This window comes from Trichosurus vulpecula, chromosome 8 (assembly GCF_011100635.1).
Source record: "Trichosurus vulpecula isolate mTriVul1 chromosome 8, mTriVul1.pri, whole genome shotgun sequence".
Taxonomy (NCBI): domain Eukaryota; kingdom Metazoa; phylum Chordata; class Mammalia; order Diprotodontia; family Phalangeridae; genus Trichosurus; species Trichosurus vulpecula.
The window spans coordinates 233,065,204-233,085,325 of NC_050580.1; the positions used below are offsets into that span (position 1 = coordinate 233,065,204).

At 43.6% G+C, this 20,122-nt stretch overlaps 1 protein-coding gene across 1 annotated transcript in view; it reads left to right on the forward strand.

The window, feature by feature from the left end:
* ESRRB (estrogen related receptor beta) overlaps positions 1-20,122 on the forward strand; it is a 245,398-nt gene that overhangs the window by 193,015 nt on the left and 32,261 nt on the right. The window contains exon 3 of the mRNA XM_036736273.1: positions 1,209-1,325. Within this exon, the coding sequence (XP_036592168.1) occupies positions 1,209-1,325 (117 nt within the window). The remainder of the gene's footprint in view (positions 1-1,208; positions 1,326-20,122) is intronic.

Below are 20,122 nucleotides of genomic sequence, written 5' to 3' on the forward strand. Positions count from 1 at the left end.
CGGTGGCATCTCCCCAGAGCATTTATATTTGCCTTTAGAATATATTATCTGGTTTTACTTTCCTAATTATGCTTAACTTCCTCCCATGTGAAATTAGTTTGCATTTATTGTGGGGAAAGTGACCCATGGATAATTGAGAATTGGCTGCATTGAGTTTTCTCTTTGTGATTGAGTCGAGCTGAGTCTGGTCTCCAAGAGTGGCTCTATAGGACCTAGGCTGGTTCAGGATGTGAGGAGAGATGCTGGAGACAGGAAACTGAATTTCCAGAGACCAGTCACCTCACAATGGGAACGTAGGCGGTACAGTGGATAGAGCACAGAGCTGCGGATCAGGCAGACTTATCTTCTCGAGTCGAAATCTGGTCTCAGATATTTTACTAGCTGTGTGACCCTGGGCAAGTCTCTTAGCCATGTTTTTCTCAGTTTCTTCATCTGTAAACTGAACTGGAGAAGGAAATGGCAAACCCCTCCAGTATCTTTGCCAAGAAAATCTCAAATGGGGTTATGAAGAGTCAGACGCAATTAAAATAGCAACGATAGTCACTTCACAAGGCTGTCCCAGGTCAGGGAAGCCCAGGGAGTTGGCTCAAGCAACTTAGTGCTTTGGCCCCCCATTTTGTTTCAGAGGTGCCCTGGAGCCAGGCTGCGAAGATAGCAGGCGGTTCATGAAGTGTTAGGGAACCAGGCTTAGGTCTTTCATGGGCCACAGAAGCTAAGGCTCAGACTCTCAATGACTTCCCTGAAGGGGTTAGGATATTGAAGCTGAGACCAACAAAGGTGTTTGTCTGCAGCTCTTCCCCTCCCAGGTGATTCTGGCCAAAAAGAATTGCCCCTAATTCTGTTGTTGAAAAGGGGAACATACTTTTAACACATGGCTATCTAATAGGCTTTGATTCTCCAGCTCACTGATGATGATGATGGAGGAGGAGGAAGAGGAGAGGGAGAGGGAGGGGGAGGGGGAGGGGGAGAAGAGGAAGAGAAGGAGAGGAGGACGAGGAGGAGGAGAAGGAGGGTCACTGAGACGTTTTGAAATCTTAGAGAAATGTTTGAGAAAAACTGCTACAGAAAGCTACCCACGTGGGCCCCTGTGGTTCCCTCCACCCTCCTCTCCCTCTCTGGATGGACAGATGGGTGAGAGCCAGACAGACAGGGCAGGTGCTGTGCCATGAGATGCCTTCCAAGAGTGACCTCTCTGTGTCTTGTTGCAGGGAACATTGAATACAGCTGTCCAGCCACGAATGAGTGTGAAATCACAAAACGGAGACGCAAATCCTGCCAGGCATGTCGCTTCATGAAATGTCTCAAAGTGGGGATGCTGAAGGAAGGTAAGAGGCTAGGTGAGACGAGGGTGGGGGTGGAGGGGGATCTTTCTGTCTGCTGACCTGTGACCCGTCTACAGTCTACAAGTTTCCTGGTCTAGGGAAGTCACTTTCCCCAACTTTTTGAATTCCTTCCCAGTGTAGCATTTGCCCCAACTAGGACTTCTGAACTGCTCACACAGGTTGAAGGCAGCATCTACCCCCATGAGCAGTATCTGTGATGAGCCCTACCAACAATTCAGGGGCTTCTCTCCTTTCTCCAGGCAGAGAGGTGGTATTGGGGAAATGTGGTTTTAAAGGTCTTGATTGAAGGTCAATATATTGCTCTTCAGAATCCTCACCCACGCTGGGACTAGATAATATCCAACTCCCAAGCTAGCCCTTCTCCTCTCCTCCTTGTCCTCTTCCCCTTCTCCTCTTGAGGGGATTAGGCTATGAATTGCTTAGGGAAAACACTGGATTTGATGTCACAAGACCTGGGTTCCAATATGAGGTCTGCTATTTACTTTCTTTGTGACCTGGGGCAAATCAGTTAACCTCTGTGGGCCTCAATTTCCTCACTGGTGAGAGACAGTGTGATAAAGTGTGTAAGGGCTGGCCTGAGAGGCAAGAAGTCCTGGCCTCAAGTCCTGCCTTTGTTTGACCCAAGACTAGTTGTATGACCCCCCATGCAAATCCCTTAACCCCCTCAGTGCTTGGGCATTTCTCAGACTAGAAATCATAGAGAAAATTCCAGACTGAATTGTTAGAAGGATTTTCCTTATCTGAGACTTTCCTACATCAATAAATTTGAAGGTCCAGTCCCTATCTCTGTCCTTTCTCATATGTAACATGAAGAGATTGGACTGAGATGACATCCAAGGTTCTAAATTAATTCCACAAACAATTGTCCTATGACCCCATGTTGGGTTAGTCCTTTTCCCTTCACACCCTCCATTCCACATTCAGACTAAAGACTAAGACTTTAGACTCAATGAATGATAAGTGACCTCTTTACTGTGACAGTCCATGGGGAAAAGGCGCTCATCCTGGAGGAAGTGGATTGCTATGGTTGGCCCAAGATGCTGCTGCTTTTCCTTCTTGCTCCCCTGGCTCTTTTGTTCTTTCTCCTTTTTCTCTTCCTCCTCCCTTCTCTCTTTCCTCTTTCTTTCCTTATTTCTGTTTCTCTACTTTTCTCTTTCTTTTTTTTAAAATTCTTTTCTGTTTTGTTTCTCTCTTACCTGAAACTTCCTTACCGATTTGCTCAGGATTTCTTTGAACAGTGCTCGGTCTTTCTTTCTTTCTTTCTTTCTTTCTTTCTTTCTCTTTCCTTCTTTCCTTCTTTCCTTCTTTCCTTCTTTCCTTCTTTCCTTCTCTCCTTTTCTTCCTTCCCTTTCTTCCTTCTTCCTTCCTTCCTTCTTTCTTTCTTTCTTTCTTTCTTTCTTTCTTTCTTTCTTTCTTTCTTTCTTTCTTTCTTTCTTTCTTTCTTTCTTTCTTTCTTTCTTTCTTTCTTTCTTTCTCTCTCCCTTCTCCATTCAAAGTAAACCACTGGGAATTCAGTGGCAATTAAACACATTCTCATGGATTGACTTCAAAGCTTCGTAGTCCAGGATTCCCTCTGGAATGGGAAAAAGCTGGAGTGTACATAGGGTAGGGGGAGGTGAGGAAGAGAGGAGAGAAGGAAAAAGACTTGAATGCTGCTTACTACATCATGCTACACGTCCCTATATAGCTGGCTCATCTTATCCTCTTGAGATCCAGTGAATTTTCTGGATCCCATCCTTCTGAAGTAACAAAGGTCACCAAGGTCATTCCTTCCACCTTCCCCATCTGAATGCATGTGTGTGTGTGTGGGGGGGGCCGTTTGGGAAAAAAATGTGGTTTATCTCACAGCTTGGAAAGAGAAAGGAATGAGATTATTTCAGGCCCTCCTAGAAAAAAAATTACACAGATCCTGTCATAGCCTCTCCTGCTTGCTTGAAATTAGTGATTTAAAGCAAGAAACCTGCAGATTTCTTCTTACCAGAAGCTCTCTATCTTGTGATATGTGTGTGGGGGAGGGGGGGAGATTTATGGTTTCTAAGTTACGTGTTTTTATAATAATCATAGCTAACATTTATGTAGTACTTACTATGTGCCAGGCACTGTGCTAAGCACTGTACAGTTTGTATCTCTTTGGATCCTCAGAACAATCCTGAGAGAGTGGGGCTATGATTAGCCTCATTTTATGCATGAAGTCACACAGCTAGTAAGTGTCTGAGGCTGGATGTGAACCCAGGTTTTCCTGTCTCCAGGCCCAATGCTCTATCCACTGCACTGCCCAGCTGCCCCTAAGTATCTTATAATGGCGTTGTACTTACATGACACCTGTACTTTTAACTGGCTTTCACAACTATTATTTCATTTTTTGTTCTCCCTACATCTTGGAAAGGCAGTGTGGCACTGTGCGTCGAGAGCTGGCCTAGGAGTCAGGAAGACCGTGGTTTGAATTTTCTGTCTGACCCATACTACCTGTGTGACTCTGGGCAGATCACTTCAACTTCCTATGGCCTAGGCAACTCTTTAAGATTATAAGATGCTGAAAAAGTACCAATCTGAATTTGTGGTGGACATTCCTCATCTGGAATCTGTTTCTCTTAAGGAAAATCAGAGATCTGACCAGAAAAATGTGTGTGTGTGTGTGTGTGTGTGTGTATCAAAACCATACCCAGCTTTGTTGGGCCAATCTAGCCATTTTTATTTTATGGATTTGGGAAATAAGGTTCAAAGAAATTAAGTGATTTGTTCAAGGTCATTCAACTCAACAGAACTAAAAAAAATCAATCTATCTGTCTTCAGTCGTGTCCAACTCTGTGACAATACTTGGGGTTTTCTTGGCAAAGATACTAGAGTGGTTTGCCATTTCCTTCTCCAGCTCATTTTACAGATGAGGAACAAACAAGATCAAGTGACTTGTCCAGGGTCATACAGCTAGTAAATGTCTGAGGTCAGATTTGAACTCAGAAAGATAAGTTTCTTCTGACTCCCGACTCCAGGCTGGGTGCTCTATTTGCTGCCCCACCTAATTTCCCTTAACACACACACACACACACACACACACACACACACACACACACATCCATGGTGAAATTGCATGCATAATTCTTCCAAAGAACTCCAAATGTTTCATATACTTGCCTATTGGTTCACATACACATATCACAAGATGGAGAGCTTCCGGTAATGAGAAGAGATTCCCAGGTTTCTTGCTTTAAATCACTACTTTCAAGCAAGCAGGAGAGGCTATGATGGGATCTTTGTAATTTTTTTTCTAGGAGAGTCTGAAATAATCTCATTCCCTTCTCTTGGTTCTTACCATAACCTTAGAACAGAGGTTCTTAACCTGAGGTTCATAGATATCCCCAAGGGTCTATGGATAGATTTCAGGGTGTCCATGAACTTTGATGGGAAAAATTACATCTTTGTTTTTGCACACATCTAATTGAAATAGAACATTTCTCTTATTTATGAATATAGGCAACAAACTATTATTTTTAGAAGGGGTCCCCAGGTTGTACCATATTGCTCCAGGACACAAAGAGGTTAAAAAGATTTTGGGAGGAGAGTGATTAGAACTTTGGAGCTACCGGCACTCTCAGAGAGCCTCAAGGACAATTGACCCTTTTGGTTTACAGATGGAGAAACCGAGTTAACAGAGAGGTGATTTTTGCCCGAGGTCACACAGCTCTTTGTAACAGACAGGATTCGAACCAAGAACTCCTGATTTTTGGTTTCCTGCAAATGAGACAGGAGGGTGTGGATGAGAGCTAAAGAGAGAAGGATGTTGTGAATGAAGGAGGATGAGTTTGGGGATGTGGAACAGTAAGAGTGTGAGGGAGAAGGATTGATGATGAGAATAAGAAAGTATGAGAGGGCCTGGAACAGAGAAAGGAAGCTGCCCCCCTGAAAATCCCTGGAGATTCACGGGATGCTAAAGATGGATTCTCAGTAAGAGCTACCTGGTGCTGGGAAGAGAAAAGAGGAGCTCTGCAGTAAGGGAAAAGGAAGAGGAGGGGGTGGAAGGGGATGGAGATGCACAGGGGAAAGGGAGGAAGGTGCTTGAGCTCCCAATCAATAGGCAAGAGCTCAGATATCCGGCTGGGCCACTTTATTTAAGAGAACCGTGATCAATGCTGTGTATCTGGGGCAGGGGAATGAAGGGGTGGGTGGAGGGAAGTGGGAGAAAACTTAGGAGAAATCCAGTCTCTTTGAGAGGAGGCTTCAGAGTAAAGGACAATTAAGGCTTGAGCCCAGTTGCCTACCATTGTTGTGTCCTTAAGTCAGCCCCAGGGCAGAGGCATAGAGGATGATTGGGGGTTGAAGCCTTAGAGACAAGTGAGCCTTCTAGGCCTGGAGACAGGCCTTCTAGGCCTGGAAATGCCTGGCCTGCACAGGGAAGAACGCAGAATTGCCAGCTGGAGAAAAGTTTTTCAAGTGAGATAGAAAAAGGTCTCTCCAGGGTCAGTTAGGCACCTTGGACTGTCTCTCCCTGAGGACAAGCATCAGAGTTCTGCCTGTGACCCTAAGAAACTTTTCTCACTTAGAATAGCTCAGCCTGAAAGAGGAGACAAAAACACAGCCACCAGGGACCTCAGCACTGGCATCTCCAAATCCAGAGAGGAAAAGACACAAAGGTTTCCCAGTGCTTGACAGAACAGAGCATCTTGGTTCAGTCTCTTTCCTCACTGGTTGCCTGAGCCCCTGTTGACTGGCAGAGAAATCCTGGGATCTGTCGACCCTCAGGGAGCTGTCTCCTTTGGAATCGTGTGCCTTGTTCCCCGGGCTGGGTCCCTGCCAGATAGGGGGCTTTTGGCAGCATCTACTGCTCCTGGCTTTGTTTGGGTGCTTCCTTCTCCCCTCTGCTGGCAGGCAGTGATGCCCTCTGGGAGCAGTACTGTGACTAACCCCCCCTCCCCTCCCCAGGTTGTCACTGAAAGGGAAAACCATTCAATCTTCCCTAAAGACCCAAGCCTTTCCAAAGCTCATCCCTGGAGGGCTCTTGCCTTTGAAGACCCATGATGGTGAATTTTCCAAGATCAAGAATGACTGGAGTGCAGATACCAGGAAACCTGGAGTATAAGAGGAGGAAACTTGATGCAACGTGGTGGTCTAGGGATCAGAGCTGCATTTTACTCCGTAGTGACCACAAGCACATCTCTTTACTTCTCCATGCCTCAGTTTCTTTCTCTGCTAAATGAAAGCATTAGACTAGATAGTTTCAAAAGGCTCTACTATTCTGTGTGCAAAACAACCGCTCCTAGTTTCTATTCAGAGTGATGGTAGTGAACCTGAACCTGTCTGAGGATGGGGAAGCATATGCTGATTCTCTCCTCCAGGTCCTTTTCTGCTGTCTCTGATGGGTTCATGCATTCTCTCTGCCTTTATCTCTCTATTTCTGCCTTCTCTCTCAATGTCTCTCGCTCTCTGTGCTTTCTCTCTCTCTCACAACACAGTCATATCTATCCATGTTGCAAGGTTTTCCATAGCAGTTCATCAAACAGTTCTAGGCATTTATATTCATCCCCTCCTCCCCTTTTTTGAACAAAAGGGTAGTAAGATATAGTGGACATGGGACTGCACCCGGAGTAAGAAGGCCTAGGTTTGATTACTGCCTCAGAAACTAGCTGGGTGACCCAGTGTAAGTCACTTAACATGCCTCAGTCCCTATGGGAGCTGTTATTTCTTAATCCCCGACTCTCAGCGATCATGGAGAAAAGGTTGACAATCTTATACTTGTGAGCACTTTGTTTTTCAGTCGTTTTTCAATCATGTCTGACTCTTTGGGGTTGTCTTAGCAAAGATGCTGAAGTGGTTTGCCATTTCCTTCTCCAGCTCATTTTACAGATGAGGAAACTGAGTCAAACAGGGTCAGATGGCTTGCCCAGGGTCACACAGCTGGTAAGTGCCAGATTTGAACTCCAGGCCTGGTACTCTATCTGCTGGGACAAGAAGACCAGGGTTCAAATCCTGATGTCATCACTAGTCAGCGGTGTGATCTCAAGACAGCTGATTTACTTTACTGGCCTTGTTTGTCACCAGGGGTTTCATCTATATCTCTCTCATGAGGTTGTTTTAAGGTAAATGCTTTGTTGATGCCTTTTAAAAAATTATTTATTTTATTTTTTAACTTATGAAATAAAACAAGTATTTCCATAACATAGTAGAATAAAAAAAAGGTGATCGCACATGAAACTGTAAATCTAAAATGCTTTGTAAGCTGAAAGGCATTATAAGGGGAAGGTAAGGCAACAAGCATTTAAGTATCTACTATGTGCCAGGCACTATGCTAAGTACTTTTTAAATATTACCTCCTTTGACCCTCACAACAATCCTGGGAGGGAGTGCTATCATTTTATATTCTATTTTATAACTGAAAACTGAGGCAGACAGTGGTTAAGTGCCTTGCCCAGAGTCATACAGATATTGTCCGAGATAGAATTTGAATTCAGGTCTTCCTAACTCCAAGCCCAGCGCTCTATCTACTGTGCCACCTAAGTGCCTCTAATAATTGTGTGAATTACTTTTTCTATCATTGTTCTTGGACTTAATCCTAAAGGAAAGAGCGGAATGTGCTGCTCCCTATCCCTGGGGGTCCAAAGTGAAAAGAAAATGGATAAGGAGAAGGATGACATTTCTCTTTCCTGTCTCTCTCTCTCTCTCTCTTTCTCTCTCTCTCTCTCTCTCTCTCTCTCTCTCTCTCTCTCTCTCTCTGTGTGTGTGTGTGTGTGTGTGTGTGTGTGTGTGTGTGTGTGTGTGAGAATAAAGCAAAAGCTCTGCCCCAAATACCAAATACTTTCCCATTCTCTCCTGGTCCCCAGAATACAGGACAGAATGTGAGGGAAGAGTTAGTAGAGATAAAAAAAAAACTGGGATTTGGGGCACCAGAACTCTCTTTCTGGGTGCTTCTAGAATATACATGGAGCCTGTATCCAGGAATAAAAGAACAGAAATATTATTTACCAAGAATTTTCCAGGATAGTTCCTAAGTCAAAGGGCTAGTTTGGGGATTTGAGGAGACGTTCACAGGCCAAACTGGCCCTACAGTAACTCTCATTGGAACCCTTTCTGCTCCTTTTCCTTCTCCTCTTCATCTCTTCTCCCCTCCTCCTTCACTTTTACCCATGTGTTTTCTAAAAGATATTTGATTTCAGCCAAAGCTGGGCTGACATCCATGCAATATGCTCTCACTCCTTCTTTGTGCTTGCTGGGAAGGATGAGGACTCCTCCGGGGATTCTGGGTAATTGGGTTAGTGGCCAGCTCATGTCAGGAAATTAAAAGGCAGCCCTGATCGGGTTCCTGACTGCATGAGATTTAATGGTTTTGTATTTATAGAGTATTCTGCCTCTAGCCCGTGCCAGAAATATCACTTTTCTGGGCATCCAAATGAAGAAAGAGAATGAGAGACAATTCACTTTTAAAAATTCTTTTTCTTTTCTAAAATATTCCCGTGTTCAGAGACAAACCAACTTTCCTGCACTTCAGAGGATAGGACTGAAGTATAGCTGAGAAACTCTGATGTCAGCGTCCTTCCTCCCCTTCCCCCGATCCCCCAACATACATCAGCTTTTAAGAACATAAGACCTGCCTCAGCATCCCTGAACTCTGGACCACTCAGAACGCAGTAGATTGGTTTCCTCTCCTACTTGTCAGAGTATCCGCTTGCTTTGGGAGAATTCCAGTCAGAGCTGAGCATGCATTATGAAGGACTGAGCTTTTAATGTTTCAGTGCCTAGAAATCATGGGCTTTGGAAATGGCAGAGTCACTTTTGTTAGGCAACTAGATGGCATGATGGATAGCGCCCTTCTTACTAACTCTATGACCATGAGCAAATCACTTTGCCTCTGCTTGCCTCAGTTTCTTCAACTGTCGAATGGAAGTCATAACAGCATCAGGGTTGTTGCAAAGATCAAATAAGATACTTATAAAAAAAACTTAGAATAGTGTCTGGCACATAGTAGGTGTTATAGAAGTACTTATAATGAGAGGAATAAGTTCCTCTTTCTGGTGTGTGTGTGTTTATTCTTAGGTGAATAAAGCAAAAGTCCTTCTCAAAATAGTCTTTCCTTCTTTCCTGGTCCCCAGAAGACAGGACAGATCATGGGGGAAGAATCAATAGATATCCAAAAAGGGCTTATAAGTGCTTGTTCCCTTTCCCTTATCTTTGAACTCAGGGTCCATTTCCTTTCATCTTATTAATAGACATAGAATACTTCTTCCATCAGATGAATATTCTATGAGAATTATAATAAGCCTTGTGATTCACGGTGGCTACAGGTTAGAAAGGTTATATTTTGGTAGTTATTCAGCTAACAGATATAGTTTGTGTGCCTTTTGTGAGACTATCACTGTAAGAAATAAATATAAGGTATAATATCATAAAGTTATAGGAGCCTAGATTTTTGGAGCTGTAAGAGAAGAAGCTTGGGGAAGCTAGGTGGTGCAGTGGCTAGAGCACTGGGCCTGGAGTCAGGAAGACTCATCTTCCTGAGTTCAAGTCTGGCCTCAGACACTTACTGTGTGACTCTGGGCAAATCACTTAGCCCTGTTTGCCTCAGTTTCCTCATCTGTAAGATGAGCTGGAGAAGGAAATGGCGAACCGCTCCAGTATCTTTGCCAATAAAACCCCAAACGGGGTCGTGGCGAGTTGGACACAACTGAAAAATGACTTACCAACAACAATAAAAAAGTGAAGAAGCTTAGAGACTTCAGAGGTTAGAGTAGAGTGGGTGTTAGACTTGTACTCAGAAAGCTGTGGGTTTGAATCCTGCCTCACCACTTACTGACTGTGTATTGGATATAGTGCTTGCCTCTCTGAGTCTCAGTTTCCTCATCTTAACAGCAACAACAGACAATAATAATAATAAATATCCATTTTACGGGTCACTGTGAGTCTCTGAGATAATCCATTATGTTTTTTAAACTTCAGAACACTACATAAGTATTTGTTACCATCATCAATACCTAGAACAGCCCTTCATTGTTATAAAGGAAGAAATTGTGGTAACATGATTATTTTTGAAGCAAATACATCCAAATTTTTACGTTAAATGAGTTTTATCCCCTCTCAGAGTAGTCTCTTCAGGAAGTTATTCAGGGGGTATTGCTCAGAAGATTTGGGGAATTCCACTTTGGAAATTGTCTTTAAAGCCAGCAGCACTTTCTCTGGGATAATAACTAACTTTTATATATTGTTTTATTGTCTCGTTTGATTTTTGTAGCCACCCTGTGAAGTAGGTGCTATTATTGTCTCCATTTCTATGGATGGGAAACTGAGGCCGAGAGAGCTTAAGTGACTTGCCCAGGGTCATACAGCTAGTAAGCATCTGAGGCAGAATTTGAGCCCAGGTCTTCCCGACTCTAAGTTTAATGCTCTGCCCCACATGACACCTAGCTGTCAGAAAGAGCTGAATTTCTTCAAATCTGGCAAATCCTTCAAGAGTATAATTGACTTTTGGAATCCAAATTTAACAAACCAAGTGGGTTTATCAAGCTAAACAATACTATTTGGGATAAAAAATTTACCGTGAGTCATAGGATTGTTCTTCTGTGACTCAAATTAATGGTGAGGTCCATTTTCAAAGAAGAGTTCCGTACATATTTGAAGTAACAGCAGTATTACCTGAAATGTGTTTGACTCCGAAGTGGAGGATAACACTCATTCAGCTGTACATATACTGGTAAATTTGTTTGAACACATATATGCTCACATACAAATGCAAACAAGCAAGGGTGGAAAGATGTGACTCATTGCTTTTTTTTTTTATAACAATCTGCCTTCAAGGTGCTAACAGTCTAGTTGGGGAAATTACCTATACATTTATAAAAACTCAAAAAAAAAAAAACTCCAGTAGAAACCTGGGCAGCTAGGGGGTATAATGGATAGAGTACTGAGCATGGAGTCAGGAAGACCTGAGTTCAAATCTAGTCTTAGACACTTAGTAGCCCAGTGACCCTAGGCAAGTCACTTAACCCTGTTTATCTCATTTTTTCTCATCTGTAAAGTGAACTGGAGAAGAAAATGGCAAAGCACTCCATTGCCTCTGCCATGAAAACCCCAAATGGGATCATGAAGGGTTGGAAACAATTGAAACAACTGAAAAACAACAACAAAAGGGAAACAGTGTATATTTGGCCCCAAGAATGAATACGCCCATAAGAACCTGTTGACCCTATTCATAGTTCATAATTCTATTCACTGTCCTTGTGAGGCTTGAGCCTAAAGTCTGAATTAGACCTTAGGTCCTTCCTCAGATGCTTCTGAGCTGTGTGACTCTGGGCAAATCACTTAACGCCTTTGATATTCCTTTTCCTCATCTATAAAAAGGGATAATAATAATATCTATATCATGGGATTTTTTATGTGGAGATAATAGCTAATTTTTTTATTGCTTTAAGGTTCACAAAGTACTTGATATATGTTATCCCCTTTGACCCCCACAACAACTGTATAAGGTTAGTTACCATCCCTGTTTTACAGATGAGGCAACTGAAGCAGAGAGAAGTTGAGTGTCTTGCCCAGGGTTACCTCATAAATGCCTGAGGTGAGACATGAACTCAGGTCTTCCTGACTTCAAGTCCAATGCTCTATCTACCTAGCAAATGAGATAATGGATGTAGGGTTCTTTGCAAACCTAAAGCACCATATAAATGTCATGATCATCATCTGTTTAACCTGCTGAACAGCTGACATTGGTCCCCAAATATCAGTCTACTTCCTTGTCTCCATCCATCGATGAATTTTTCTTCTTTGAAGTCTCGGTGTTCTCAAGAGGTTAGGCTTGTGTCATTCTCCCCTTCCAGTTGATGTTAGATTACACTGCCAGGGCAAAGGAGGCAAATAAAAATAACCCTCGCATCTAAGGCAGTCAGGTATTCTTACAACTCACAAGGAAACCCCGACAGAATTGGGCAAGAGGTTGGAAGAACAACAGCTATAGTCGTGGTGGGTGGGAGTTGATTTTATTTTAATATGCAGTAACAAATACATACATACATACACATGCAAATATAAAATAAACTTGGAGTTGTCACACTCTTCAACATATTAGGGGCCTTGTGAGGCCTGGCCTCCAGAGGAAAGAACATGAGTAAAGGAGGAAAGTTGTAAAGAAGGAGATTGGAAGTGTCCAAAGGCAGAATGGATGCTGTTCCCTGTCATGGAAGGTCTGTGTGTGTTGGCAAAGTTATTTTCAGTGAGGTCCAGTTTGGGCCAGATGGCTTCTGGGATCCCGCTGGAGATGGTGGAATTCTATAACAAACATGAATCAAAAAAGCATCTGTCATCAGGTATGGTTCATGGTCTGGGCGACCTTCTGTTTAAGGCATCAATACCAATGCTCACTTTTGGTGATATTTCTTTCCCTTAGTTCATTTAGAGGAAGAAGCAAGCACATATGACATAACAAGCCTTAGCTTTATTGGGGAGGATGGACAGAACTCTCATTTGTCTCAGAGAATAAGTTTACAGGGAGGTGATGCTTTTGAATAGCAGAGAATGAAGGTGGCTTGGTGGCCAGTTATTGGGATGATAGGGATTTCTGGTCAAGTGCTGTATTTGAGAAGAGACATTCCCCTAAGAAGAGAACCAGCCATTCCTGACCCTCACTCATATCTAGGATTATCCTGAATATGGTTTTTCTCAGGCAGACTTCTAGGTGCTTCTAGGAGGAAGGGGGCTGGAAGGGGAGAGAGCAGAGAGTATGCTGATTGGGATGTTTCAGGCTTCCTGACTGGTGAGGGGTTTAGCTCCATTCCTACCAATTCATTAGCTTTTGATCAGCTCCAATATGAAGTGATGTGAGTCCTATAACTCAACCTGACAGATGCCACTGGGATGGGCCCACAGTGCCCACCATCTAGGGCTGTTCTTCACAAGTGATCACAAATTATTTTTAGGTCTGAGGAATAAAAGAAAGAAACTTAAACTGACTCCCCCTTCCTGCCCCTAGCCCCCTCCCCAACACACTTTGCTATTTTTACTTCCAAAAGACTGGGATCTAGTCCAGCTGTGTGAAAGAAAAAAAAATGAAAGAATGAAAGAAGTGGGAGGGGGAGGGTATCAGGGGAAGCAGGAATTATTTTACTTCCATTAAGAAAAAAAGTCAGAAGCCTGATGTTATCAAGGGAGCAAGTGGACATCTGATCCAGAACTTGCCAGGCAGACTTGCCTGCATTTCTCTGACGTGGCCTGATGGAAAGGTTTTGGAAAGATCAGCAAATCGGGGATGTGCCGCAGAGGCCCAGGCTGGCAGGATTCCCCTTCCCGAGAAACCCATAACAGTGCTCAAGACACAGAAGTTAGAATGGGGGAGAGGGGAGAGGGGATTGGTCAACCTGGCAGCCTACCTGCTAGGGGCCCAGGATGGACATAAAAAGGGTTATTTTTGGTTAAAGGTAAAAATCTCTGTCTAGGGAGTTGGAGGGAGTTAACCTTGGGAGGAGTGCTCTTTCCCCTCTGGTTTCATGCCCAAGTTTAGGTTGGGATTATTTGCTCATTGGCACAAAAGCTTCCCTGGGTGGTACTGGTCCTGAATCAGAATAAATAGAACTGTGTGATTGAGAACCAAAAGCAGCCCTCAAAGGGCCAGGTTCATCTATGATCCCTTGAATGAGAAGTTTCATGGTAAAGCGCTGTCTCTGAAATCAGAGGACTTGGGTTCGATTCTTGCCTCTGACATCTATGACCTTGGGCAAAAGTCACTTAACTTGCTTGAGGCTCATCTGTATAAGCCTAGGCTTGTGGTCTGATGAGGCAGATTTAAAAGGGCCCAAGTTCATAATAATTCTGACCTTGAAAGTGTAGTTATGAAACATAGTTTGGACTGGATGGCCTGTGAGTCCCCTTTGAGATCTCTGATCTGAAGAAAATGTTACTTCTCATCAAACCATGCCCCACCCCCAACCAGTCCCACATAAATGATCACAGGCCATGCATGCACATAGTCTTACAAAGAACGTGTGTGTGCCAAATGAGTCTCTCATTTTCCCCTCTGACACCAATGTGAAGATGGGCTCCTCCATTGTTTGTTCGGGTACTGAGCTATTTCCAGGGGCTTGGGGGTGCAGGACTAGATAACCTCTGAGGTCTCTGACAACTCTGTAGTTCTTTGATTTTCATTGCCTTAAGGAGTGTCAATCATGGATGGGAAAAAGGGATGTGGATGAAATTAAGTGGCCAAGGCCTTATATGAGCAGGGCTGGGTACTGTCCTGCTCTTTGGGATAGGAGTTGGTAATAAAGGAATCTATTTGTGGCTCTCTTATCTCCATTAATTCAATGAAGCCTTTTGTGTCCCATAATCTGATTGAGGATCCCAAATACCTCTAAGCAACTTGTGTAGCCATTTTCTTTCTGTGTCCTTTGCAAGAGTGCTATAGTCTTCTCTGCGGCACTCTAGGGAAAACAGAAAGCCAATCCTCCTCCTTCCCCCATCCCTCCCTCCCTCCTCTTTTCCCCCCTCCCTCTTCTCTCTTCCCTTACTGCATCTCACAGAAACTGAAGGTGCCCCCAGGGAATGTCCAATCCAGCTGCCTTTAAAGGAGCCTCCTACTTCCAAAGAACACACTGGACTTTTTTTCCCCCTTCTTCTTCTATTAGAATCCCGGAGGCCATCAGGAGGAAAAAGAAGGGCTAAGTTTATAAATGCTGTGGAGAGGAAACAACATAAAAGAATGAGGTACAGACATACACTGTGCTCCCTCAGTTTAGAGCTAGGTTGTTTGAGGAGATTGAAGGATTGAAACTAGGCCCTGAAAGATGCCTAGATAAGCAGACAAGGTACCAAGGGCATTCTAGGCAAGGTTATCCTAACCCAAGCCACTTGATCTCTGCAAATGGTGTTTAGTATGGGGACAGCCACTTGCTAAGGGGCTTCCCTGCAGATGCCTCTTAGATTCACTCGTCCAGACCTAACTTCTTTCCTGACCTCCAGTCTCACATCTCCAGCTGCCTTTTAGACATCTTGAACTGGATATCCCACAGACATCTTAAACTCAACGTGTCCAAAATTGATCTCACGATCTTCTCCTCTTCCCTCCCGCCCCAACCTTCCCCTCTTCCTAACTTCCCTATTATTGTCATTGGCACCACAATCTTCCTAGTCACCCAGGCTGGCCACCTAGGTGCCATCCTAGACTCCTCATGTTCTCTCACCTGCCATATTCAATCAGTGATCAAGTCTTGCTGTTCCCACCTTAATAACTTTTCTTATATATATCCACTTCTCTCCTCTGAGACTACAACCACCCTGGTGTAGGACTTTATCCCCCCCATACCACAGCCTGCTGCTTTTTCTCCTTGCTTCACATCTCTGCCCACTCCAATCTATCTTCTACTCCACTGTCAAATTGATCCTCCTAAAATGAAAACCTCACTCCCCCTCTGCCCCACTCCATAAATTCCAGTGACTCCCTTTTACCTCCAAGATCAAACACAAAGGGTCTTCATAACCCAGGCTTTCCCTAGCTTTCTAATCTTCTGACATCTTACATCCTTCCAACTACTTTGTAATTTAGTGACACCATCCTTGTACACAATAATCCATCTCCTGATTCCCAGTATCTTTACTGTCTGTCCCCCATGCCTGAAGTTCCCTCCTTCCTCATTTCAGCCCCTTAGCTTCCTTCAGCTCTGAGCTAAAGTGCCACCTTCTATAAGAAGTCTTTCCCAGGGCTCCTTAATCTTAACACCTTCCCTCTGAGAGACCCACCTCTCCCCCAATTTATCCTGCATATATCTTGTCTGTATATAATTGTTCACATGTTGTCTCCCCCATTAGACTGTGAGACCTTTGAGAGCAAGGACTGTCTTTTGCCTTTCTTTGCATCCCCAGTTCTTAAAATAGTGCCTGGTAAATAGTAGGTGCTTAATTAATGCTAGTTGACTGACTGATTTTCATTTCACACTGTCAACTCATATTTGAAGTCCACTAAAACCCCCAGATCTTTTTCAGACAAACTGCTATCTAGCTCTATTTTGCCCATCTTGTCTTTGTAAAACCAGTTTCTTCAGAGTGAAAGCTTTTGTATTTATCCCTCTTAAATTTTCTTCTTAAATTCTGCTTCATCCTCTCAAACTTGTTGTCTGTGATTTATCCAAGTCACTAATAAAAATGGTAATAATTATCAGAGTCAAGCATGGATCCCTGGGTTTCATTCCTGCCCTCCCAACAAACTCTAGACCAACCATCATTTTATGGTCATGAGTTATATTAAGAATCTCTATAGAGACAACTATCCTTGTTTATGTTCTTCATAGTTTGACCCTAAAGTTCTAAGAGGTAAGAAAAAAAGGTGATTAAAATCTAGAACTGGAAGAGGTGATCTAGTGGAACCCCTTCATTGTACAAAGGAGACAGTGAAGTATCCTGAAAGGAATGACTTTCACGTAGTCACATGGGTAGCAGGTGGCAAAGATAGAAATCCAGGGGCAGCTAGGTGGCACAGTGAGTAGGGCACTGGCCCTAGAGTCAGGAGGACCTAAGTTCAAATCCGGCCTCAGACACTTGACACATGTACTAGTTGTGTGACCTTGGGCAAGTCACTTAACCCCAATTGCCCTGCCAAAAAGCAAAAAAAAAAGATAGAAATCCAAATCAGACCCTCTGACACCAAGTCCAATGCACTGTTGGCCATACCAAGTTGCTGGGCAACCCTCTGAGAAGGCAGTTTTATAATGATGATGATGGCAACAACAGCTAGCCTTTATGTAGTGCTTACTGTGTGCTAGGCGCCGTGCTAAGAGCTTTATAATTATTATCTCATTCGACCCTCACAACAACCCTGAGAAGTAAGTGCTATGATTATACCCATTTTATAGAGGCAAACAAAAGTTAAGCAACTTGCCCACACTCACAAAGCTAGGGCTGAGGTCAAATTTGAACTCAGGTCTTCCTGACTCCAGGCCTGGCGTTCTATGCGCCGGTCCACCTAGCCGCTAACTCCTTCGGCAGTGTTGTCCATGAGGTGATAAAGCAGATGTAGTACCCGACCTGGAGTCAGGAAGATCTAAATTCAAATCCCTCCTCGGACGCTTCCTAGACATGTCACTCTAAGCCAGTCATCTAATCTCTCTCAGACTGTACCCTCATCTATAACACGGGATCAGTAACAGCATCTACCTCCCAGGGTTATTGTGAGATTCACATGAGATAGAATGTAAAGTGCTTTATCAATACTAGCTATAAATTATTTTTGCTGTTAATTATTCTCACCCATCTTACGACTTGTTTTCTTTTCTGGGCATCTATGTCTTTTCTGATCAAAGAACCCCGACCCTGTAAGTTGGCTTTATTAGAGAAAAAGCTCTCCTATAGACTTTAGGATTCGAAAGAATCTATGTTAGTGAATGAGGGAAGCAGCCATAGAGAAACATCAGTGAGGGGGACAGGTAGTCTCTTACTGGTAATGTTTGATTGGGGCTATTTGCAGCACTCCCATGAATCTTAGCAGCTAGCGTGGTTGAGCAGATTGGGGTTTTAAATACCGGAACACTTTGTTGCTCTTCACAAAGGATGAAGTTGGTGGCACTGTCCTAGACACATTGTATTTCAGTATTTCTTTTCTGCCAACGGGCTGGGGCATTATATGTGGAAATCTGATCCTAGAGTATCTCTACACATGGGTGTTTGTCCTATCCCTGGAAGGCAGAGAAATGACTGGGATTTGCATAGTCCTTTAATCCTCCAACGTGCTAACAGAGATGGATTACACAGTCTAAGTACTAGGTCTGTAACTCTTAAGCTTATGGAAAGTCCTGGTTCAGCTCCTTTCAACGTCAGCAACAGCCGTCATCCTCCAAGGCACATAAGCTGGGTGCCAAGCCGTTAGTTCACCAAGAAGGATTCTTTTAGATGAGACCTTTGAGAAGGAACAGGGATTTGCCCCAGTATCCAAACCCAGATTTCCTTAGGTGTGGAATGACCTGGTCAACTCTAGAGTAGTGGCAATGCATCCTACTACCTCTAGAGGGAGCTACTGAAATAGGACATTATGCCACCCCCCACCCCACTCTCTACCTTCGCCCCCCTCCACCCCCCAGGACTTTACTCCATATCAGAGGGGATTGTTTATGTACACTTAGCTAAAGACATCCTTTTACTTTGTATTGTTCCATTTGCACCTAGGGAATTGTATTCAGTACCAAGAGTCCTCTGGGAATGGGTAATAATAGCTCAAATTTATAGAGTCAGCAAGATCTGGATTTGAATCCTGCTCCAGGTCACTTAAGTCACCTTGGACAAGTCACAACTTCTTTCAACTGAAATTTCCTCATCATTAAAATGAAAATATGAATAGCATCTACCGTATGTGGTTAGTGCGACAATTAAATGAGTTTGCGTTTGTATATGTATATGTGTGTGTGTTTGTGTGTGTGTCTGTGTGTCTGTGTGTGTTTATGTGTGTGTGTGTGTTTATATGTGTGTGTGTGTTTATGTGTGTGTGTGTGTATCTGTGTATCTCTATCTCTCTCTGTCTCTTTGTCTCTGTCTGTCTGTCTGTCTCTCTCTCTCTCTCCAAACCTCAAAATACTGTATCAGCAGTGGTGGGATTCAGCCGGTTCTGGTACCTCATTTTGAACCTGTTGTTAGCCGGGCAGCGCCTGCACCCACCATGTCAGTGATTCGGCTCAGTTCCGTGAAGAATCGGTTGTTAATTTATTTGAATCCCACCATTGTGTATAAGTATCATCTATTACATTCAGTAGGCATTTATTAAGCATTTTCTATGTACCAGATACTACGTAAACACCGAGGATATATAGAAAAGCAGAAACAATTCTCTCCTCAAAAAGCTGAGATTCTAATGGAGAAGACAACAAAGAAATAGCTGGGTAAATACAACACATACGTAGAGTCGGGTTCTCAGAGGGGAAAGCTCTAATAGCTGGGGAGACCAAGCAAGGACTCTTGTAGAAGGTGGACCGTGAGCTGAGTCTTAAAATGAAGCTAGGGAAATAAATGAAGGGGCGGAGGAAACAGCTGAGAACATACCAGGCCTGGAGCACAGCCGGAGCAGGGAAATAAAGTGAGTGCTGTGTGAGAAGAAGCAGGGAGGCCAGTATGGCTGGAACACAGAGTTCATGGAGTGGAACAAAATGCAAGATTATTGAAAAGACAGGAAGGAGCCAGGGGGACCCCACGGCCCATATGAAGAGTTCTAAATGCCAAACAGGATTTATTATTTGAAATAGTCACTCCATCTCTCAGCTCTGGACATTTTCTCTGGCTGTCCCTCATGCCTGGAATTCTCTCCCTCTTCTGCTCCTCACTGCTCACCTCCCAGGCTTCATTTAAGTCCTAACTAAAACCCTCCCTTCTACTGAAAGCCTACTTTAACCCCTCTTAATTCCAGTGCCTTCTCTCTGTTCATTATTTCCTGTTTATCCTGTACATAGCTTGCTTTGTTTATATTTGTTTGCATCTTGTCTCCCCCATTAGACTATAAGCTCCTGGAGGGCAAGGGCTGTCTTCAGCCTCTATTTGTATCCCCATCTCTTAGCACAGTGCCTGGCACATAGTAGGTAGATAGTTAATAAATGTTTATTATTTGATTGACCCTGGAGATAATAGGGAGCCACAGGAATGCTTTATGCTTTTTTTTAAAACAGGGGATTTCAGCAGGTTTAAGAGCCCTAATATCTCCTATAGATGGATCTCAGAAAGGTATTGATTATTAAGAAGGAAAGGCAATCCTGCAGCAATGGCATGCCTAGGCAGAGTAGTTGTGTTGGGATGGTGAAGAACAGACTCCGTAAAGGCCTACTATAAATATCTGATCCCAGCAC